The sequence below is a fragment of the Lissotriton vulgaris genome, chromosome 4_1 (assembly GCF_964263255.1).
Source record: "Lissotriton vulgaris chromosome 4_1, aLisVul1.2, whole genome shotgun sequence".
Taxonomy (NCBI): domain Eukaryota; kingdom Metazoa; phylum Chordata; class Amphibia; order Caudata; family Salamandridae; genus Lissotriton; species Lissotriton vulgaris.
The window spans coordinates 994,297,256-994,320,521 of record NC_141691.1 but is presented as its reverse complement, the minus strand read 5'-3'; the positions used below and the strand labels follow the sequence as shown (position 1 = coordinate 994,320,521).

At 44.7% G+C, this 23,266-nt stretch overlaps 1 protein-coding gene across 1 annotated transcript in view; it reads right to left on the bottom strand.

Moving 5' to 3' along the window:
• GFOD1 (Gfo/Idh/MocA-like oxidoreductase domain containing 1) overlaps nucleotides 1–22,198 on the bottom strand; it is a 266,288-nt gene extending 244,090 nt beyond the window's left edge. The window contains exon 1 of the mRNA XM_086965257.1: nucleotides 21,256–22,198. Coding sequence (XP_086821383.1) covers nucleotides 21,256–21,508 — 253 coding nt within the window. The 5' untranslated portion in view covers nucleotides 21,509–22,198. The remainder of the gene's footprint in view (nucleotides 1–21,255) is intronic.
• Between the last annotated feature and the right edge of the window lie 1,068 nt (nucleotides 22,199–23,266).

The window sequence follows — 23,266 nt, the reverse complement described above, 5'->3', positions numbered from 1 at the left end:
ATAATGTAGCAATGTTTGGCATCAGGCGGGCTTGAATGAGCTGAAAATGTGCAATAAAATTCACATTTGTTTCGTAGAGGTGCCCTTAAAATGTGTCTTTCCCAGGGCCAACACAATTCTTAAGATGACACTGAAAGCAGGAAATCTGCAGTGCAGAGAGCAGCCCGCCTGGCGTCTCACAGGATCCTCCTGGAATGGCAGCAATCTGGAAAAACCTGCCGGGCAAGATATGCCACTACTTGGGCACGTCTGACATTTACAAATTCCTTGCGCAGCAGCATTGTGGTGTGTGCAAAGTACTGTGGTGCCTGCAGTACTTTAGCAAAGAAGAATGTACCCTACGAGGAGCAAATGAGAAAAGCTCACCCGTGTGATGCAGGGGGTAACAGCATTACAGTGGTTGCTGCAAAGCCTAGCTTCATTTTACAAAAGACAGCTATGTGTGCCACTTTCAACCAGTTGTGGCCTTTATTTTATCCAACCTCATTCAGCATTTTTTTTTTATATTTATTTTAGTTCTTGATTTATTTGGCGCGCAGAACGCTTTGCATAGTACAGATGGGAATAAGATAATTTAAATACTTGACGAGGATATGGTGTGGCTTAACGGCTAGAGCAGCCGACTTTGATGCTGGGGAGGCAGGTTCGAGTTTGGCGGGAGACTCAAACATCCTGTTATTCTGGGCAAATCACTTAATCATCTCCCTGTACCTAAAAAAATGAATGCGTTCGTCTCTCATGTAACTGGTACTCATGTGAAGCGCTATGATACCTTCGGGTCAAGTTCGAGCTATATAAAACTGCAACAAAAAAAATAATGGTGTAGCAGCACGGGGAAAGAAATATTTAGCACTGTAAGAGAGATTTCTAAGAGAGTGCAGTATGCTTACTTCTGCTTTCGTGAATACTAGCGTAAACATCACGCAATGCAAAGCGCGGTTAGGTGGACACCAGAGCTGCCGGAAGTTGTCACTCGTGAAATGGTTCCCCTCAGCATCTGCGGTTAAAGCTCTTGCTAACATGCCTCGCTGGCTGCTAGGTATAGTTTCTCAATCCCTCATTAGCTGATATTTCCCCATAGGTAAAAACAACCCTCTTTATGTTTTACAAACGCACCTACACTAAAGAATGTTACTAACCAATCATAGTACATTTATGAGCCCTGCCTCATGAGAAATTGTTGTAAACCTTATTCTTTTCTTACTCTTGTGAAATATGTGATGAATTCTCTTCCCATCAGTCCCTTGCAGAGACTTTATTAGTTGATTGTGTTTTCCTCCTTGTGGTGACTAATCCATTTTTAACAGCTACGAGCGCTGGCCTCATTACCGCCTTCGGGAACAGCCTGCTCCACTAGTATGCAAATGCTGCGCGCCTGAGCCGGTCCCCTGGGCGCGCGCAGCTCCGCAACCGGATGCGAACCTGCACGCGCGTGTGAAAACAACAGGCGATGCTGCGAAAAAACACTTTTGCGAAAAGCCTATGATGCACTGCACGAGCTCTGAGGTCTTCTTAAAAAGGAGTAGAACTAATAAATGGTATCCGGTGTCTAAAAAATATAAACGGCTGCAAACAGTTCAAATACCAACCTATTTTCCGCATACACCCATACCTGGGGAACTTTTGGTTTTAGAGCCCCATGAAATTTGTCACCAGTGAGTAATTACCACAGTGGGTGCAAACTCGAGACAAGCATGAGTAACATACCACGCCAAATACACAACCGTAAAACAGGATATAGCCAACTGCCATGAAGGGGCGGGAGGGCGGGACTCAGGACTGCATCCAAGTAGACCAGAACTTAGAGTAATGAAGATTACCAGTAAGTAACCGTGTAATTTCATTTGCGCCTGTCGTCCTGGATGCCGTCCAGGGCTGGACTGGGAACTAAAACCGGCCCTGGCAAACTGTTCCGTCCAGTGAGTAATGGAAGCAGTAGAAGGACGAGAACCTTTATTGGAAGACCAAAGGTCACAAAAAAGGGAATCAGCCTTCTGAAATAGACAAAGCCCTACAGAGATCCAGGATATTGCAACAAAACTCTTCGAAGGGTCAGGAAAGAAAATCGGAAGGACAATACCCTCTGAACAATGAAACCAAGAAGGCAAATCCCAGGGGAGGAATGGGAAACCGGCCTTTGCAGAAAGAAACCCCTAAGGAGCAAAGAGGCCAAAGGTACAATATCGAGGGATCGCCCCCCCAAAAGGCCCGAAGAGCCACCTACTGGGCTCGAAGGGTAGAAACATCAAACCTAAGGTGAAGCCCTCTGCAAGAATTTCAAAATCTGCAAAGGAGAACAAGAGAAGGAAGCCAACCCCATAGAATCCCACAACTTAGCAAACTGCCTCCAATGGCGGTTGTACGTCCTGCGACCTGCGAGTAGATGATTTGTGGGACACCTGGATGGGGCGGCCGCAGCCTCAGAACAACCCAGTTCTAACTGATTCAACTGCTCAGCAGCCAGACCCTCAGACTGAGATGCTGCAGGGAGGAATGCTCCGGAAGTGGATGACTCAGAGAAGAAGGAGAAAGAGGAAACACCCAGGGATGACCCACAGACAGCTGAAGAAGCAGAGGGAACCAAGGTCTCCCCGACCTCCACGGAGCCACAAGAAGAACCCGAGTACTGTCAGAGATCACCTTCTGCAACCCCCTGGGAATCAAGGGGAATCAGTGGAAAACAATGTATGAGACCCCTTGGCCAGGGATTCTAAGAGGGAATCAAGGAGCAGAAGAGGGGAATAAGGGTATTGCATTCTGTGGCAAACAGGTCCAGGTAGGGGGACCCAAACCTCAGACATACCCCCTGAAAACCCCTAGGGGACAGACACAGAGAGACCGACGACCGGAAATCACTGACTGATCTGGTCCACAGTAGGACTCTCTAGGACTGTTCCCTACCCGACCGCTGGCATTGGTGGAGATGATCACAGGAGACGAAACACTCAACTGATGACCCCTGTTGAGGTTGTCTGGGTTCAACCACCACTGCAGGTCCAGCACCACCGGGCGAGTAACAGGAACCTGGGAAATCCTGAGACACCGGATTCCAGTGTTGTAGAAAATAATGCACAATGGGATAGAGATGCAGACGGCTTCAGGGGACCAGAGCCAGAGTGGACGTCATCTCGCTCTGACTTCTTAGCCACAGTCTCACTGAAGCAGACGGGAGAGACAGGAGGGATGACTGGTGTAACATCAGCTTGTCCTTGCATGCTGGAGCCAGGAAAACCTCCCCAGTGTCAATCCGGAAGAGGGCCCCTATAAACTGCAGAGATAGGGACAGTTGAAGGTTGGACTTTGAGGCGCTGAGCAGAAATCTATGCATGTGCAACAGGGCAAACTTTTTCTAAACATCTTGGCAAGCCTTAGAAAGTGAAGAAGAGGTAATTAACCAATCACTGAGGTAAGGAAACACGTGAATACCACAAGAGTGCAATATATCTACCAGGGGAGGCAGCAGCTTGGTGAAAACTCTGGGAGTTGACGCCAAACCGAAGTGGAGAGAGCAAAACTGGTGATGGTGGCCCTCCACTGAAAACCTGGAAATAGTTGGTGAAGAGGACAGATTGGATGTGCAAATACGCATCCAGCAGGTCTGAAGATGCAAGAAACAGGCCTTGTTTCAACAGTGGAAAGATGCTCTGTAGGGTGACCATTTTGAAAGTCCTTGTGACCCGGAACCAATTCAATGCATTTAAATTCAACACAGGGCGGTAGTATCCTGAAACTTTCTGAACCAAAAAAGAATGAAGTAAAAACCCAGTCTGTCTTCCTTCTGGGGAACCTGAACAACTGCCCTTTGTCCAGGAGTTGCTGAATTCCGTCCAACAGGGCAAGGCGACGTACCGGATCCTGTGGAAGAGGAGACTCACGGAAGAACGATCCTGGACTCTCGCAAACTCCAAGCGATACCCCTCAGACACAACCTCTAAGGCCCCGGCATCCGAAACGTCCTTCCGCCATTGGTCCTGAAAGTCCAGAAGGTGCCCTTCCACTCCAGAGGAACTCAGGCAGTCATGCTTTGGGAGGCTGGGGGTTGGAAGCTGGAGAGGAAGATGGGAACCAGGATTTGTGTGGATATGGGGTGTCCCGGCTGAAACACCTACCACAAAAGGGCTGGGTTGTACCCCTCACAGAACCGGAAGGAAAAGCCCCTTTAAACGCAAAACCTCTGCCCCTCTGAAAGGTCCTTGCTGGCGCATCAGTTTCTTATCTCTACCAATTTCTTTACCATCTCTTCGAGCTGCTGCATAAACTTATTTTTTTTAAGTGTTTAACTGTTTTTAGCTTTTGTTATGTTATGCTATAGCCTAGGTTCTGTCATGCTGTTATATTATTGCCATTTGTATAACATTTACAACTATTAATATGGCATTGAAGCCCTTTCTCAATCTGTTTATTCAACTTTTACTCTAGAAATACTTTGTGTATGTTACCTTTACTTTGGAAATGGCTTCTTATGTGTTATGACATAACTTAGTTTATGTTATGCTGTGGGGTGTTTTTTGCCATCTGTCTTACACAGCTATTAATAGGGTATTGAATCACTTTCTCAATCTGTTTATTCAACCTTTACTATAGAAATGGTTCGTGTGTGTCAGTGTGAAAGTACAATGAGCTCAATCGTGCAAGATCTTTGGAGTATATGGTTCATATTGATGGTGTAAAGAAGGCCCGTTAGATTGGGTAGTCAGTTGTCAATAGCTCGGCCATTGAAAAGTGCTTCAATTGTATCAAAATCCAGAAATGTATTTATGATGCAATGGTATTCTTGTGAGAATGTGGTTTATATATGCAGGTTTTAACTGAGTCGTTCTGCAGAGCACTGTGGTGTTTCCTGTGACAGTGCTGTTGGTTAAGCTGCACTTTGGGACAACTGCTGTGTTTTACTATATTACCACTACTAAAAGGTGTCTGCCAATGCTATACTCCTCCAAAAGGCTCACATTCTGAGGTCATGTACGGTGACAACTATTTTCCAACATTCTGATACCCTGTTAGGATAATTACCTGGTTCCTTGTCGATGGGTACCTGCTAGTGTAATTTTTCCAATCTTATGCCTATATTTACCCCCATCGAAAAGAGCTCCAAAGCCACGGTGGAGCGGTTAGTAGCACTCTGCAAAAATTTCAAATCCCATACACTAAAATAAAAGAAAAAATAGGGGTATCAGATAACTCCATGCCACTATGTCACCCGGTTTCCTTTCCTGGCTTTTCATTAAATAAAATCTGAGAATTGTGGGCCGTGTAAATTTTATTTGATTTTAGTGAAACAGTGCAACCAACAACAACACCTGAAAACATTGGTCTGTAAAAGGAAATTCCAGGACTGTAAACACTCCCTGAAAAATTCTGAGTCGTTTAGGTCCTGCCTACACACTGCTGTGGCTGTCTCGCCAACCTTATGAGATAGAAAAAATCATAAATAAAAAATATTTCCATATATACATACACAGAGGGGCTTTGGATCAGTCCCGTTCAACCACTGGCCTGTTCAACTGCCATTCTGATTTTGTGTATGTCCATCACTGCAGCCATTGACTTTCTTGCACTGTGAGAAACTGCATTTGGCTTGGTTATAAGCCTTGTTGGTGAACTCTGCTCCGTTTGGAGAGTTTGTGGAGTTTTTCGAACTCCCTGGAGCTCGCAGAGTTCCGAAAACTCTGCTCCACGTAGAGGGGTGGAGTTTTTCCTTCGCCCTTGCCAATGGTAAGTTGACGAGTGCGAGCAAGGAAAAGCCAACTCTAGACCACTTCCCTGTGAGGTTTCTCAACACTGGCGGTCGCCTAAGGGCACTGCCTCTCGCGTTGAGAAACCTTCCGTTCGTGCTGAGGAATCTGCCGCTCAAATAGAACTTCTACTTGAGCAGCAGAAAGAAGCAGCGCCCTCTTGCACTGTGTGAAATGCCGTACGCACTGATTTTACAGAGCGGGACAAACACCCAGCACTAAAAATCAGTGGGAACAGCATGAGGTAACCCACTCCACCACTCGCAGAACTCTGCGTAACTTGGCAGAGTTTTGTTGTCGCTTCGCAGAGTTCCGCATACGGAACTCCACGAACACCGTCCAGGTTTACTTGATTACATGTGCACATTCACCTAAGAAGTGCACTTTAGTGCTAGGGCAGTTGGGACAATACTTTCCTTTGTCAATGCCTTTTTCTTTCTATTCGTTATACTTTAAAAAAATCTTTCTTGTGCATTTAAACTGCCTTCAGCTTACGTTAATTCAAAGCCAACAGTACCTTTTCTTGCACTTTACAGGATAATAATTTCCAGTGATGTTCACGAAGACTACAAGAGACTTCTATAACTGTTCTAAGTACACATTCCTGCGAGCAAGCACCCATACTGTTCTATTAAAGTAACATGTGAGTTCCGTTTTTTAATTTAAAACATTCACTGCATGAATATGGCCACCATAATTAGGCATACCAGCCTGCCAAGGCCAGATCTATTGTCTCTGAAAGTGATCGTTTTCTAATGATGTTATTTATATCCCTAACTTGAACAATTGTTGAAATAAAAATGGCTTTTATTTTATAACACATTTGATTGTTTTTATGTTTATCAACAAAAATAATACAAAAATCGACCTCAAGCCGTGAGGCCATCAAAGAAATAGCGGGAAATGCAAATAAAATAATAATGGCTTTCTTAAACATGTTCTTAATCTCCTACAAACTTTACCCAGTTCATAAGTGTGAAACATACATCCAGGAGGGTCAGATCATGTCAGATTTTAAGATACTGACAATGAAAAGTATTTTCCCTTCACTCTCACTGTGACTCCTTCATAAATCAGGCTTCGATCGGGCCTGCCTGGATCTACGTTGGACACCCCAAATCTCTCTTGTTTGGGTCACTCAGAAACAGACTATAAATCTCAATAAAACCCTTCACTATAATTAGGAGATGGCTGTCCTGCACCTGGTTGAGTATTAACATTACACAAACCAAATCACCATGGGAGACACCTGACCCAGCAGGAGTTGGAGAAGACATCCATACCAAACACCCGTAATTCAGAAAGCCTAATTACTTCATACAGCTGTAATAAAAGGGTGCTACGTGCAATCAACGCTGACCACGGAACCCTCAGATATCTGAGACGTCGAAGCGTAACATCGTTACACAGTGACTGCTATAACACAACTTACCTAAATACAGGCTTGATCACATGGCCACAACTGCTCAGATGACTGTGGCTACAAAAGAAATTATGAGCAACCATTTGCAAAGCCACTAGGGCTGGCCCGCATTCTGAGCTCTGAATAAAATATTGGAAAAAACCCACAGCAGTGAAAAAAGAAAACAAAAAAGTTTCCTTTGTGTACAAATTGTGTATATGAAATAAATAATGTAATCTGTGAAGATTCAGTATACTTTTAAGATGTAAAATAGTTCTCCACAATGCAGTGCAAGCAGTGGCGGCTCCTCTGTTAAGGCGAAGGAGCATCACCCACTGCTCAAAAGGAAAAATAAAATGATAACGAATCGTTAGTCTCGGGTGGGGCGGGACAGGTCAGAACAAGGGGAGAAGAGGTTTGCACTCCCTAAGTATGCACGACTGCTTGGCCGACCCTCTTGGGCCGGCCAAACAGTCATGCACACTTTACATCTTCCCCATCAGGCTGTAATAACACTGCCTGGTGAGGAACATGCCCAGCCTCCCATTCCCCGTCTGAGCACCGAACCACCCTGCATTTTGCGAGTGGCAGAACAAACCGCAATGGAATAAAGACAGGATCTGACTGCCAACACGGCAGTCAGATCTGGGAAGCGTGACCTCTGATTCCTTGTGAGGCAACCCTGCTTCCGCTACGATGCCGGTCGGGTAATCAGCCCCACAGTACTCAACCTGTTCAAGGCAAAGCATAAAATAAGCACTGGCACAGGGATATTTAAACTCTGCATTTTTTTAAATGCGGCTTGTGCTGCAAGCAGCAGCACAAGCCGCAATTTAAAAAAATACAGGCTCTTATCGTATATTATAGTGACACACCTTCTTCTGTAACTGCATGTACTTCGGTTATTTAGCTTTATCTGGGCACACTTCAGCATTTTTTCCTTTTAATCGCACAAATTGGGGTGCAAATCCTACATATCTAGCAGTATTCTTACTGCATATTGTTGTGTTTTAGATTTCTGCGGAGTCTGTTTTGACTGTGAAGATCACCATATTCATGAAAACCTATTCCCCTGACGAAGGGTTTTAATAACCCGAAATGCATTGGGACTTTTGAAAAGAGAATTATACTCAATTGGAGTCATATGTTGATGCATATATTGTTACGTTTGCTTTGGATTTTTTTGAAAATAGACAGGGTAGTCTATATTGAACTCCAATGTTCTGTGAATGATAACAATGCTTTTTTGAATTTCAGTTATGTAATTGGATACTAAATTTGATGATACCAAATGAACCCATTGCCTCTGAGCATTTCTCACTACCATTGCAATTGTGTTGATAAAATTGTTTTGAGGCATTTTGTCCTTTAGCAGTGCACTCCCCATACTGTGGGTTCTCCCACAGCTTCTCTTGCTGTTATAACATGGGAAACTAGGTTCGTTTTCCATCCAGGGAATAGCACGCAACCTCTTTACAAACTTATAAAATCACTTACCCTACACTGAGAATCTCATATAAAATTGTTGCTATACAGGTGTGCACCTGCACCACCCTTTATTGGAACCACAAATGTGTCAGCATGGGAACAACCCAGGACGTAGAAATAGTGTTAAGGCAAAGAGAAATGAAGATTTTGTTGTTACTGGTGTGATAACGAGTAGACTAGACTGCCTGGCTAGTTGTATCTGTTGTCAAACTAAGGGCTACATTTATCAACACTGCACACTGGATCCGCGTCACAAAAAAATTAAGCACACCGGCGCAAAGTGTTGATTTGGGTTACTTTTAAGCTCAAACCTTCTTTTGCCCTCTAAAATAGTCCTAAAGAAACACAAAGTAGCACTTTGCACTACTTTCCATCAAGGAATCGTCCAATGGGTGGCACGTGGGCATTCCCCATACACCATCCCCTATCTGCTAATGTTTTTAGATGGGTTTTTCAACAAATATTTTGCCTCCTCAAGGCAGGTGCATAGTTAGAAAAAATATGTTTCTACTGTACAGCACACAAAGTTAGAAAAGTTTTAAGTGCTGCAGGGCAGGGGCTAACAGGTGCAGCACCATAACCTATTAGAAATGGCACTATCCTGCTCTCTCCTTTTCATGCAACGCAGCACAGCATTTTAGGCTACTGCACTCAAGCGCAGCAACTTTGGTTGGGCACTGTGATTTGTGCCACAGTCTGTATGATCTGGTGTATGCTGTGGAGCCATGGGAGTAGAGCTGCTGCTGTCAGAAAGGCATGCATTGGTCTGGGAGTCCCTCTAAGATGAAAAGTTGGAGGCTTTGTCTACAATTTCGTTCGACACGAGGGACTAAATGCATACCTGTCAACCTCTTCATTCAAAAATGCAGTTCAAAGTCAGGTGCTTAAAGAGGCTGATCCCATTAAGGTGAATAGGGAATTAACACTTTGTGGAGGCTGATGTAGGTTTGAAAAGCAGGTGACCCCATTATAGCTTTTGGAGGCATTTTGTTTGTCTGGCAGGTAAATAGAAGTAAAAAGAGAGTGACTTCCACCAAATGTGGGTGAGTTGATGCCTATGTAAGGAAGTTCCTGAACGTGATTGAAGATGCACTGGGCCTTCTCATAGCAGCCCACGAGGACCAAGAAAAGTGTCCTCAATATGCTATGATTTCAGAGAAAAGATGTGAGTGTTGACTGAAAACTTTCTTCCTACCTCAAATAAATTCATTACATTCTTGTAGATTCCTCATCCCGGTAGGTAAAAGTAGACAGGTTAACTTACAATACAAAAGTAGGGTTTGTTATTGCTTATAAGGCGCAGCAGATCCTACAAGAAGAAGCGCGGTTGGAATAAGCATGAGTGGACTTGATTCTTTTCTTATAGATTTTTCAAGAGATTACTGCCTTTGTTAGCTGGGCCTAACACTGATCTCTGATGGCCAGGCCCATACTGAGATTCAATATATTTACATGCAATAAATTTGACTGCAATTGGCTGAAAGGGAAATCTCTAGCAGCATGGAAAGTGATTAATTAGAAACTCTGGAACGGATCTGGCCCTAGAGGACCAACAATGGACTCTACTGGTCTAATATGACTCTTTGGTGCCTTACTTAACCACGTAAACATGTACACAGTCACATCCCAATTAGGGCCTTCTTAACAGTATTTTAGGCCCCCCGGCAAAGCAGTACACTGGGCCCTGCCTACACAACCACTCACAGGAATAAAAAGGTTTAATGGAAAATGTGTGCTAAATTCTGGTAGGCATGGGGCTTCTATGCTCGTGGGGCCCCCGGGCAACTGCCCAGCATGCCCATGGGTTAAGACGGCACCTGCTATGCACTTCATGGGAAAAAAACACTGAGTCCCAGAGGAAAGTTTTAAAAAATTCCCTCCACAACAAAAGAGACGCTTATCCTTTGTACAGATATTCATCTCCTACAGGCCAACAAAAAAAATAGAATATAACAGTGTAATAAAATGTTTACGAGGGGCGTGCCTTCTCGAGGCGGCTGTTAAAGGCATGAAGAGTACTGTTTCCAAGCCCTGTGCTTTATCTGATGAAAGTGACCTCATCCGCTAAGGCCTCAATTACGAGTTCTTCATAACAGCATCATCGTTGCATCCAGTAAATAACGATACCCTGGGGTTCTGTATTTTTGGGATGCAATAAATAACGGAAAAATTAGTTTTCCCTCAAAATGGGACATTCCCGGGTCTTTTTCACTAGGTACATTTTCCCTGCTGGAAATCATCAAGGGAAGACTGCTGGATTGTTCCAATGTATTCGTTATTCCAACACAGTGCAGAGATGTAGGATTTTTTTAGAGGCACAAGTAATGGCGTCTAGGAGGTTAATGTCACGAGAAGCATAACAATTCATATTAGATCTGCCAGAACAGTTTGATCTTTAGTGTTGAACAATGTTGATGAGTCAGTCCAATGACTTTGAGGTCTGGCACCTTCCCTTTTAAGAACTGGGAGTATGGATGGTCCCTTACCCACACAACTCCAATGTTTCTGTACCCTTCATTGATTCAGGCAAGATCGAAACCCATCATGTGGTTGAGTTTCCGCACACTTGTCAAGCATATTAGTAGGAAATTGACAATGTAGCTATATTTGGCCAAGATTGAGTTAATCTCGGCACATCAATTTCAGGGGGGAAAACTCTGAATTCAACTTCAGTGTCAACAATGAGAAGGCGGCGACCCCTTCACCTCAGCCCTGACACTATCAATAGTAACTAATGGTGTGGAACAGGCTACTTGGAACAATAACCATCAGCTGTCACTAGCTGCCAATATTATCTCCATAAAATCTTTTAGGGTTTTAGAGAAACGTGATATCTTTTTGGAATGGAAATTGGAACAATACTTGTATATATCTACGATTGAGAAATGTTTGTACTGCCATGTATGGATCATTAGCCATCATTTCCAACATTCATCTCTAGATACCCACCGAAAAAAGCTAAGATATCCTATCTGCTGCATTTGGTTGCTCTGTACAGAGTTGCTAGTCAAAATGCTGTGCCATGCCCCCATAAACAAATAAAAAAACACAAAAGCATCCTTGACCTTAAGGCTGGCTAGACAGCCACTTCCCAGATCCTAAACTGCTACATCTCACCATGACAATTGCTGATCTTCTGAAAACGGGCTGTACTTCTGTTTTGTGCTCACATAATGGGATTTATTTAGGAGCCAATCGATCAAAGGTACGTTGCTAAAAGGCTCCAGGTTGGCCGGCGACTCAGCTGTAACCACAGTCTCAGCTGCACCGGGCCAGTTGTGTTTGAAGTGCTCCAGAAGGACCTTAGCGGCGATTTGGGACAATGGACAGAGTGGAGAAATGTCGTGAACTTGTGCCCAAGAAACTGCTGGCTTGGGCACAAGTTCACGAGTTTACGCAACAGAACAACGTACACCAAGTCATGTGTTGCAATATGTCTACAAAATATATTTTGTCAAGTGAAAAATATTAGGCGCATGAACAAAACAATGATAAGCGAGTACTTAGAAGACATTTCGAAACACACAAAATGTTAACAGGTGATTTACTGAAGAATCTTCCAGATCTGAGTGCTACTCATAGAAAAGCGTAATATTGTTCCCCTTCCCTGTATTGTGATATAATATACAGGAGCATGAAATGTATACGTTGTTACCACCCATACCCGGTTGCCCTCCCTTAGTAGGCAGTGGCACTGATTCCCCATTTTCTACCATTTATTAATTTCTTAACCCGTTTACCGCGGCGGCAATTCCGCCACGGTGCGGCGGGTTTAACGAGTGGGCGAGGCCACGTCAGCCAACGGACGTGCATAGCACTACAAAGGTAGTGCGTGCGACGGCCGTTGGCCGACAGAAGCAAGCAAAGGGTTAAAGGAACAGTGACCCTGCTGCTGAGACAACAGGAACTCAAAGATGGGCAGAAGCAGGGGTGCGGGAGCAGGTTTCAGGGTAGGGGAGCTAGCATCACCATTAAGCCAAGTAAGTCATAGCGATTGTGAAAAATTCAAGAAATTCACAAAGTACAAGACTAGCAAATGAGCCACACCCATTCATCAGGAGTGGTAAGGGTGTGGTATGTAGCTGGTGTTGCACTTTGGAGAACGCTGTCACCCGTATATTACTAAAGCATGACAGACATTTACAGACAGCACATCTCACAGTAAAATGGCTTATAAATGTACACAGAAATGCAGCTTTTCAGATAAAACTATACAACGCGCAATCGATAATGTGTGGAAATCGGGTTTCGCAAATATTGATCATTTAAGTATCAGCAAGTGAAGTGCCTTGATTTGTTTTGATCGTATTAAAATCTATGTATCCATCATATTTCAGAATTACAAAAAACGTGTGCATTCCTAATTTAAGAATAATGTGTACAGTTAATTTACAGATGTTTAAATTAGGTCGTGTTAGAAAAGAATTGTCAAATTACAGCCTTTCTTTTCACGCTCGATATACCCCAGCAAGATTGTCACACAGATCACTTTACAAAATGCTCTCACTTTGCAGTCAGAGAAACAAAAGTAATCCCCAATATCTGTGTTAAAAGAATAAGCAGTAATTTGACAGAAGTCCAAGCCTGACATTCGACCTCTGCTTTTGAACACACAGCAGATGAGACAATAGAAAACACAATTTAAAAGCACCTTAATTGCTCCTTTATCTTCTGAACGCCAACATGTTTATTTTGGAGCATAGTTATTTTGAAGCATGTTTTTTTGGAGCATGGTTGTTTTGGAGCATGGTTGTTTTGGAGCATGGTTATTTTCAAGCATGGCCGTTTTATAGTACGGTTATTTTGGAACATGGTTGTTTTGAAGCATGGTTATTTTGGAGCATGGTTGTTTTGAAGCATGGGTATTTTGGAGCATGGTTGTTTTGGAGCATGGTTGTTTTGGAGCATGGTTATTTTAAAGCATGGTTGTTTTGGAGCATGGCTGTTTTGGCACATGGTTATTTTGGAGCATGGTTGTTTTGTAGTACGGTTATTTTGGAACATGGTTGTTTTGAAGCATGGTTATTTCGGAGCATGGTTGTTTTGGAGCAAGGTTATTTTGGAGCATTGTTGTTTTGGAGCATGGCTGTTTTTGAGCATGGTTATTTTAAAGCATGGTTGTTTTGGAGCATGGTTATTTTGGAGCCCGGTTGTTTTGGAGCATGGTTATTTTGGAGCCTTGTTGTTTCGGAGCATGGTTATTTTGGAGCATCGTTGTTTTGGAGCTGCTGCAGCACCCTGCACCCCTTCCAGCGCCTATGGGCACGAGGCATGGCCATAGGCCCTCGGGGCTCAGCTCCCCAGTGGTGACTCTACTCCAGTTTGTGCCTGCCAGTCTGCCTCACTACCCTCAAAACAGCACAGGAGCTCCTAGGAAGAAACGTCTGTCTGGTGCAGAAGGGACAGGCCGCAAGATGGCAACCCTAAGAATGTTTCACCGAGTATCATATCCAAATGCCTTCGAAAGGAACGTATCGAAGTTCTTAAGGAAAACAACTACAATTCTCCTATCTAACTATTCGTATTTTGGCTTGGTGTAGAAGGTATTACAATGTGGAACATGTGCAAATACAGTTGTAAGTGCCCTTATTATGTCTTTTTTTTATGTTGGGTTAAAAGGAGCTCTAATGTTCTGCTTGCATTGCTACTGACAAAGAGTTTTAAAAAGCAGAGAAAATTAACCTCTATAGAAAGATAAAAAACACACAGCCTGCCTCTAGAAATACCATATAATGATAGGTATGTAATATATAGGATGCACGTGTTTATACCTGAATCCATATATTACTATTAGGATAAACTTGTCTTTAGCAATATACTGTTTATAGCAGAATACAAGTCTACAGAAGGATATCTATATATGTATCAGAATACATATTCTATATTGGGAAACATGCCTCGCTATGTTTTCCTTTTCTTTATAAGTCAATTCAGATCTGGGAAAAACATATAAGCAAATCATTTGACATGCAAATTTTTTTTATAAAAAACGTAAAACTAAAAACAAATTTAACGCAAAAAAAGAACAGAACTTGATTTAAAAAGGTGTTAAACTTCACACATTCATAGTTAGAAATCAGACGGGCTAGTATAAAAAGGTTATCTTCCCATAGAATATAATGGGCTCTAATAGCATTGAATTCATGTATCAGCCCCTGTTCGCGCCAAAAAAGATCAACGCATCATGTATGGCCGACAGGTTCAGTCTCTCTGCAGCATACACTGCACAGCTCCGCTCTTTGCTAAGTCGCGCCTTTAACATCTAAGCCCAGTGAAGCCCAAAGCGGAAGTGCGTAAAAAACGGGCCTGGCTTCAAAGCTCCAGAGAAGAAATAGATCAGACCGCTTCTGACAAAGGATGACTGGCACAGTAGGATCTGCTGCTGGGTGTTTCATCATAAATGTGTTCTCATAATAGGTCCTGATTCTCTCCCTTCTAGAGTAGGTAAATGCTGTCTCTCCTGTATGCAGATTCCTTGCTGTGACAAAAACGCAGCAGTCACTCCACCGCCCTAAAAGCCTCTGGTCAGGAACAGGCCACTGACCTCCTTGAGACTTCATTCTACAAACATCCATCCACGCTAGATGCCACAGATAATGATGCCATTGAATCTGACAGCCAAAGAAGTCACTGCAGGGGCTGCCTCCCCTAAGAAGAGAGTTGGCTGCCAAATCTAATCCACATCCCGTTGAGAAAAGCACTCTGCTGTTAGTCAACACAGGAGCCAGGGGAGTGTCTTCGCTTGATATGTCCTATCTAGGGAGCAGTGGCGTCACTAGGGGGGTGCGGACTGCACCGGGTGACACCATCAAATGGGGTGACACTGTGACACCAAAATGCAAAATAATAGGACCCCCGCCCCGCCCACGGAGCCCAGGCAGGGATGCAGGTAGGGAGTGCGGAGGCAGGGTACATGGGAGAGTGGAGGTCAGGGCACAAGGGAGTGCGAAGGTAAGGGTACAGGGGATGCGGTGGTAGGGGCAGAGCAAACTGCGGAGGTACGTGGCAGAGGGGAGTATGGAGGTACGGGGCACGGAGGAGTGCGGAGGTAGGGGGAGTGTTGAGGTACGGCATTGACTCTAAATCCTCTTTTCGAAACAGACGTAAATGCCAGGTGTACCATCGTTCCCAGCTCCCTATCGGTATGCGCTCCCCCCGCGTTTCTACGCATGCGCATCATCCCACGCAACCGCACTATGCTCTTTCAAGTCATTGCATGTATTTTAAGCTCCTCGGTCTTCTGCCTTTTTAGTGCGCATGCGTGTTATTGTGCGCATGCGCACTGCGTAATTTGTCATTCCATTCGAAGCTCCCGTGGCAGCGTTACCTCACCACTACCAGTGATTGTGGAGAGTTATCACGCTACACGGACCAGGCCCGAGCGTTTAACCCTTGAGAAGCCCAGCCAGAGGACTCAAGAGGCTGTTAAGGTACTGCGCACTATGATATTTGATTATTTTGAACCTCCCCATGGCAGTGTTACCCGTGGTCATGAAGAGCCTTAGTGCCAGTTGTCCTAAGTGACAGTGGCTTCACAAGGGGGGTGCGGAACGCACAGGTGACACCATGAGTTACCGCACTGGGTGACACCAACCCTAGTGACGCCACTGCTAGGGAACTAATGACATTCCCCAATACCAGTCAATGGAGCACAATAAATTAGTCGGAGCAGCACTAGTTGTCTCCTACTGAGCCACAGCTAAGGGAGGCTCAAGCCAATTTCAAGATGTCAGTATCATCAATGCCGGAAGGTAAATAGATAGAAAGGATCCTTCACAGCTAGGTCTGGTGGCTTAGTGGGCTAAAGCATCTACTACAGGGACCTGGGTTTGACCTCATGGTCACAGGATCAAATCCTGGTGCGTACACTCAGCCTTTCATCCTTCTGAGGTCGACAAAATGAGTACCATTGAGTTGTGTAACAATAAACATCTGTTATTCAGCACCAGGATACCCATGGGTGGACGAGTGCTTTTCAAATACATGGCATGTCACTTCCTTTTCCTCTTGTTTTTCCCAAAAATTTCAATTTGTTTGCGCCACATAATTATATCTGTAGGCTATTTTAAGGTGTTATGGTAATTGGTCAAGCAATAATGTTACAGAAACTAGGTGAGCTATGAAGTGTGACAGATATATCATCATATAATACAGCATTGTCAGTGGAATACTAAAAATAGGGACGTCATAGGAAGAAACGTGCTAAGCAACTCCAGATCAGTGATGCATCAATAGAGTCGAACTGGTGTTGAGAACACATCCCTGTTAGACAGCAAGAGAACACCCCATCTGATTTGGTAACATTCCACTGCAGCACAGCCAGGTCATACTGGAAGTGCACGAGAAGTGTGGCCCAAAGTCCTACATGTTCTCAGAAAGGAGAGTGCTATTTCTATTAAAGCACATTTTTAGTCAGTCAGAATAAATCAATAAAAAGGAGCTTAAACGATGTTCCAGTGCATAAGGCCTTAAATAAGACCAAAACAGAGTTGGTTCATATGCCTTCCTCTACTGGACTGCCCATGAATGGAACCTTATGTGGGGTTATATCTAATTCCAAATTTGGCAGTTCTTTATCCCTGGCTGAAGCAAATATTCTTTCAAAATTCTTCTATATTTACATCTGTCTTTGAACATTTTTGTGATAAAGTTTTACTTTGCAGTGGATTAGACAAACATCTTCCTTGTTTGAGAGTATTTTCCTGAGAAACAGACTTCAAGACATCAAGATAGACTACACAAGGCCCAAACATAAACATGATTTGACCGGTTTGCTGTTTCCACCAGGCATGTTCCTAATGAGAAGGGGCCTGGTTGAGATCTGGGTGGACAGGTTACTCCATCACAACGGTGCAGATATCCTGTCACCTGAAATATAAATCCATTCTATCCTATGGGAATTTATTCATTGGCGGATGAGATATCCGTCACAGTTGTGACGGAGTAACGTATCCGCCAAAATCTAAATCAGGCCGTAGGTCTCAGGGGCGGTTTCCTCTTGAGGGCGGGGGATCGTCCCTCCGTCCGCAGCAAGCCACGCAGGAAAAAATAAAATGGCAACGAAAATGCCATTTTATTTTTACCAGTGCAGTGGGAGCTCCGCCAGCCCCAACCCTGAGACATGCTGGGTGTGTCTTCTGAGGACTGAAGCAAGGCTGACTGAAAGCTCCAATGTGCGCATGTCCTTATATTGTGCCGGCCAAAGTGACATGCGCACTTTGAAGCTCTCCACTCAGCTGTCCTAAAACGGCTGGGTGGAGAACAAGCACAAGCCTCCAGGGCCTGAAGGAGCGTCCAGCAAGCCCACTCCATCCAATCAAGGCCCTTCGCTCATGCTCGTTAACAGCATGAGAGCAGCATCTGGATTGGTTAGGGGAGATCTTCGTGCATCGGAGAAGAAGAACACTGAGGAGGACGTGCAGCCCGTGGGTAAGTGCTGTTTTATTTTATTTAATTTGTTACGTGTAATGCATGTAAGTGTAGTGGCTGTGTTTTATTTTGTAGATAGTGCTATTTTGGGGGGGGGGGCTTTTGAGGGAGGTGGTATTTTTTGGGAGAGCTTTTAGAGAAAGGGTGGTTTTCTTTGGGGTTTTGGAGAAGGAAGGTGTTTTATTTTGGTTTTTGGGGAAGTAGTGGGCACTTCACTCGTACCAGCTGCCCCTGCTAGGTTTTCTTATCTTCGAAGATTAAATTTGTGAAGCAGAAATAACTGACTCTCTCTTTCAAAATACCACATACTTTACCCATGTTCATTGACTTAGCCAGTATAGATGCGTTGTTACCAGACCACTTGATGAAAATGTGCGGCATAATGTATACAGTTGTTCTCAGACAGCCAATGTGGTGATTTCACCCACAAAAAGGATTGCAAGTAATCTTTCATGAGGTCAATAAAAAAGCAAAGAAATTGGACGTTTGTCACTGAAAAGAAGACTTGGCAGCATACGTCAAAGGAGAACCAACTATATAAGCAGTAATGCATCCATTCAACAATCTCACGGTGAAAATGTAAACGAGTTCTCCCTCTCTGCCATCAACCATTGCAATAATACATACAGGAGGTAGCGTATTCCAAGTACTGCCATTTGCAGTAGCCTGTCTGTAGTAGGTAACATCATAGAAATGCAAAATAATGGAAACCCATCTCTGAGAACCCAAACAATAGAAAAGCCATTTAGTTGAAAAACATGTTGATAAAAATATAGTTTGGTCAAAAATAACAGAAAAGAATAAAAGAACAATTAAAGAAATGGATATTAATTAACTAAAAAATGTTTCTAAAGTGGGATCCCCCTGTAATCAATATCGGTGAGGAGACATAGTTCTAATATAAAAGTAAAAAAAGAGGTGAAGATACAGGGGCCAGGTGGGGAAAGGGTCCTGCAGAGGCCCACTGGAATCAGGGGTGTGGGTTGAAACATTGACACTGTTGAAGGGATTGTCTAAAATAAATTGATTTCCAACACAAGGAACAAAACATTCGAATTGGCTGTGTAAAATTGGATTTGGGGACATCCCTTTTGTTCAGTTTATACACATGTATCATATTTTTATTGTTCACACGCTGCATCTTTGCGTACCGTGCAGTCTGCCCCACTGTGCATTAAAACACTAACCAAAGAGATATAGGTTGATTCACTATGTTCAAATTGGAAAGGCTGTGCTTGTTTTTGTTATAGAAGAATACATTAATCACAGGTGTTCATTGGTCAGTTCATACCTGCACTGACATTGAAATAAGACCCATTGAATCTTTTTTTTGTTCCAAGATATTCAGAAAAACCATGACATACGTATATGAGCTTCATTTAAGATTAATTGCATGTACATGTATTTGATATGCTTTGTGTAGAATATGTGCCCTAGATCTGGTCCTCCTATGTGTATGTCTAGCACCCCAATAAGTCTATTATATGGAGGATCTTTTGTGTTCTGTGATAAAGGAAGAAAATATAGAGAGTTGCCATTGTGGTCAGAGGTGAAATCTCTCTCATCTTTCTCTACATTTCCACTCCCACCACGGTATAATCCTGAAATTTTGTGGACAAATAGTGTCCTACAACAAAATTGTGGCCATAATATCGACTACCAAATTGCTGGGTGGGTTGGCACAGTGTGGAGAAGTGTGGCTCACTGGTTAGAGCGGCAGACTCTGAAGCAGAGATCAGGCCTGGGACCAGGGTTCAAGTCCAGACGCGGCAGGGTCTTGGGCTCAATGTCCGCGGACTTGATAATTCTCGCCTCGGTGCCTACTCTAATCATGGGTCCCACGCTACAACTCTGGGCAATAGCTTGCTTAATCTCCACAATGGCCCCAACAACACTGGGATGCCTGGCTTCACCTTGGGGGTGCCCAGGAGGGGCATCTCACAGGGAGAGCCTGGAAGGGTTCCACAGCGTTATACAGCGCCAGGACGCCCCGTTGCTGAGGCAGCTGTGCGCTTTACAAGTATACATTTACATCTAAAAAGATGACCATTCCCAAATGTTCTTATGGTTTTTTTTTATTGATAGTGATGCATATGTTCTTTTCTTATTTAGGATGTTGCCTCTGATGGTAATGCGCACCATTTCCACTGCACGCGCACTTTACTGTATCTGAATAATTTAAACATGCTCTTTTTCCTAGGTTGCATGCCTTCGATGAAAAGGCACATTTTTTGCATTTTACTGTACTTGTATTTTAATTTTTCCAATTAATCTATTGATAGATTTTTATTGAGTTGTTCTTATATTGCACGTTTTTAAAAAATATTGTAAGGCTGTTAGCTGAAACAAGAAATAAATAAACTGAAATAAAATACTGTGAAGGTAAGGTGTGCTAAACTGCAGATATATATACCTTGACAATGTAAAGGTGCATGGACGTGGACTTATGAATAGTAAATCCATGCCTACCAACACTTAACCTAACTTGAAACTGTCAAATGTATTGCCTCTTTAAGGATAGCTATGTCTCCAGGATGACTAAGTGACACGTCAATTTCAGGACCCATATGTTTGTATCAAGATATATGTGTTTTAAGAGGCAATCTAAGCAAACATTAAGTCAACTACGTCAATATCAGGATACATATGCCTATGCAGGGAATAAAAAAAGACTATAATTGAGTCTGTCAGTGTGTGCATTTTGAAAATACATGCCTGGGATACACTAGTGCTGTACATATGTATAGATGTATGCATATCCTCAGACCAGAAGTCTCTATAGGGACTCAGAAAATGCTCACATCTATAGCAGGATGCACATGCCCACGTCAGAATACGCATGTCTATATCAGGGTACTATGCCTCCCTATTAATACACCCAGACGGGCGGGCAGGATGCTTGAAGAGGATATCTAAGCAAACATTAAGTCAACTGTCTCTATATCAGGATACATATGCCTATGCAGGGAATGAAACAAGACAGTACCATTGAGTGTACTTTGAAAATGCATGCCTGGGATACACTAGTGTTGTACATATGTATAGATGTATGTATATCCTCAGATCAGAAGTCTCTATAGGGGTTGCGAATACAGAGACATCTATAGCAGGATGCACTTGCCCACGTCTGATTACGCATGTCTATATCAGGGTACTGTGCCTCCCTATGAATGCACCCAGACCCTCGCGCGCCTCGCTTACCCAGGGTCTTGACGGCGATCTGGCGCGTGAGCGGGGGCGGCAGGTTGATGCAGACCAGGTCCACGTCCTGGTGCAGCAGCACCTCGTCGATGCGGCTGGTGCAGAAGGGCACGCTCATCTCCCGGGCCAGCTCGTCGGCTTCCTCCTGCGTGCGGCCCCACAGCGCCTTCACCGCGAAGCCCTCCTCTTGCAGCAGCGGGACGATCACCCGGGTGGTGAGGCTGGTGCCGAACACCCCCACCCCGGGCAGCATGGTGGCGGCCAGCGGGCCGGCGACCCCCGAGAGGGGAGGCACCAAGCGGCGCCGCGGGGGGAGCCGGGGAGAGGCGGCCGCAGCCTCCGATGTGCCCTTGCGGTGGGTGATAGCAGCCGAGGAGCTGCCTCCCTCCACCCTCTGCCGTGCGCCTCCTCTCCCCCAGGCCCCTGGGGTGCAGCGATCAGGCACACACCCAGGTCCCCCGGGTCAGCCCTCGCCTCGGGGGGAGCCCCGGTGCTCTCCGGACCCCTCCTCTTCCCAGGCCCCTGGGTGCAGCGATCAGGCACACACCCACGTCCCCGGGTGAGCCCTCGCCTCGGGGGGAGCCCCGGTGCTCTCTCAGATGGCCCTGTCCCTGCCTGCACTCCCCATCACGAGACGCGGATGCAGACGAGTCCTTGGTGCAAGTCCAAAATCCCGCACCCGCTCTGGAAATGTCACTTATTGTCGCTGAGTAAAGGTTGGTAGGTGCAGGGTGCAGCACTGGAGCAGTCCCCGCGGATCCTCGAGTCCCTCATCGCGGAGGATCGGTCCAAAAACAGAAGCATCCAGCGCCTCGACCGGCCAGCCAGCCGCCTCCGGGGGCTGGACCACGTTGTGCAAGCAGCCGGCGGCGCTGACAGCCTTTATTCTGGCATGTTTCACAAGTAGCGAGCCCGCGAGCACACACCCTTCATACAATGTAGTGAGGGAGGAGGGCTCGGCTGCTGTCACCCGGCTCTGTGGACGTTTTCCTGTAACGCCCTCTTCAGAGCTCCATCTGCCATTGGCTGCCGGTGCACTGTAGATGTGGGTGTGTTCTGTGTGTGAGTATGCTCGTGTGTCTAATAAAATTGAAACATGAAAGTGAAGCAGCTCAGATAGGCAAACAACCCGTCAGTGTCGTGTTATTCAAGGCCACGCGGGAGAGAAAACAAAATAAATTGCAGAGTTTTTGAAAAAAACTTTCAGAGTCCGTCTCTTCAGACAGCAATCTCAACTATTGTCTAATGTCATTTGGTGAGAGAAATAAACAGGCCGAGATGAGAGCAAAAGTCCACTTTATTAGGACCGGTTGCAGCTGAACTTTATAAACAATATTGTCACATCAAACCAACTCACCATTCTAATACAATGATTCAACCTATCCCCTTACACCCTTAAACCCCCTCTCCATCTGTACAAAAACCCAACCAAAGATCCCAGTATTCAACCGGCTTCCCTTTCATTCCATTCACTGTCCTTTCACACTTGACCCCAGCATCACTGTCCTGTCCTCCTTCTGCCAAGGACCCCTGGCAAGGCCCCGACCATTCCGGCCTACTGTGTGGGCCCACCGCTTGACTGACATCTGTCCATAGCAACAACCTAAAGGTCAGCCTCAACCAGAAAAACAAATGAGGCTAGCCAAACACAACGCAACCAAATGATACCTAGCTAACCATAAAAGGGTTTGGGTGGGCAAGGACAAAGTAAAACCTACCCTACGCTCCGAGCAGGACCTCATCGCGCCTAAAGCTGCACCCTCAGCCTGAGGAGACCTAAGTGCCGCTAAGCCCAGCCCCTTCTCTATGGATAGACCAACCCCTAACCTCTCTGGGCCTGGGCTGCACCAGTCAGCAGAAAATCTCCAGGTGCAGACTACCTTCATGAAGCCACCTCCGGGACCCCATTGTGCGAGACAGTGCAGAATAAACAGGCTAAGATAAGAGCAAAAGGCCGCTTTATTAGGACAGGTTGTAGCTGAACTTTATGAATGATATTGTAATATCAAAA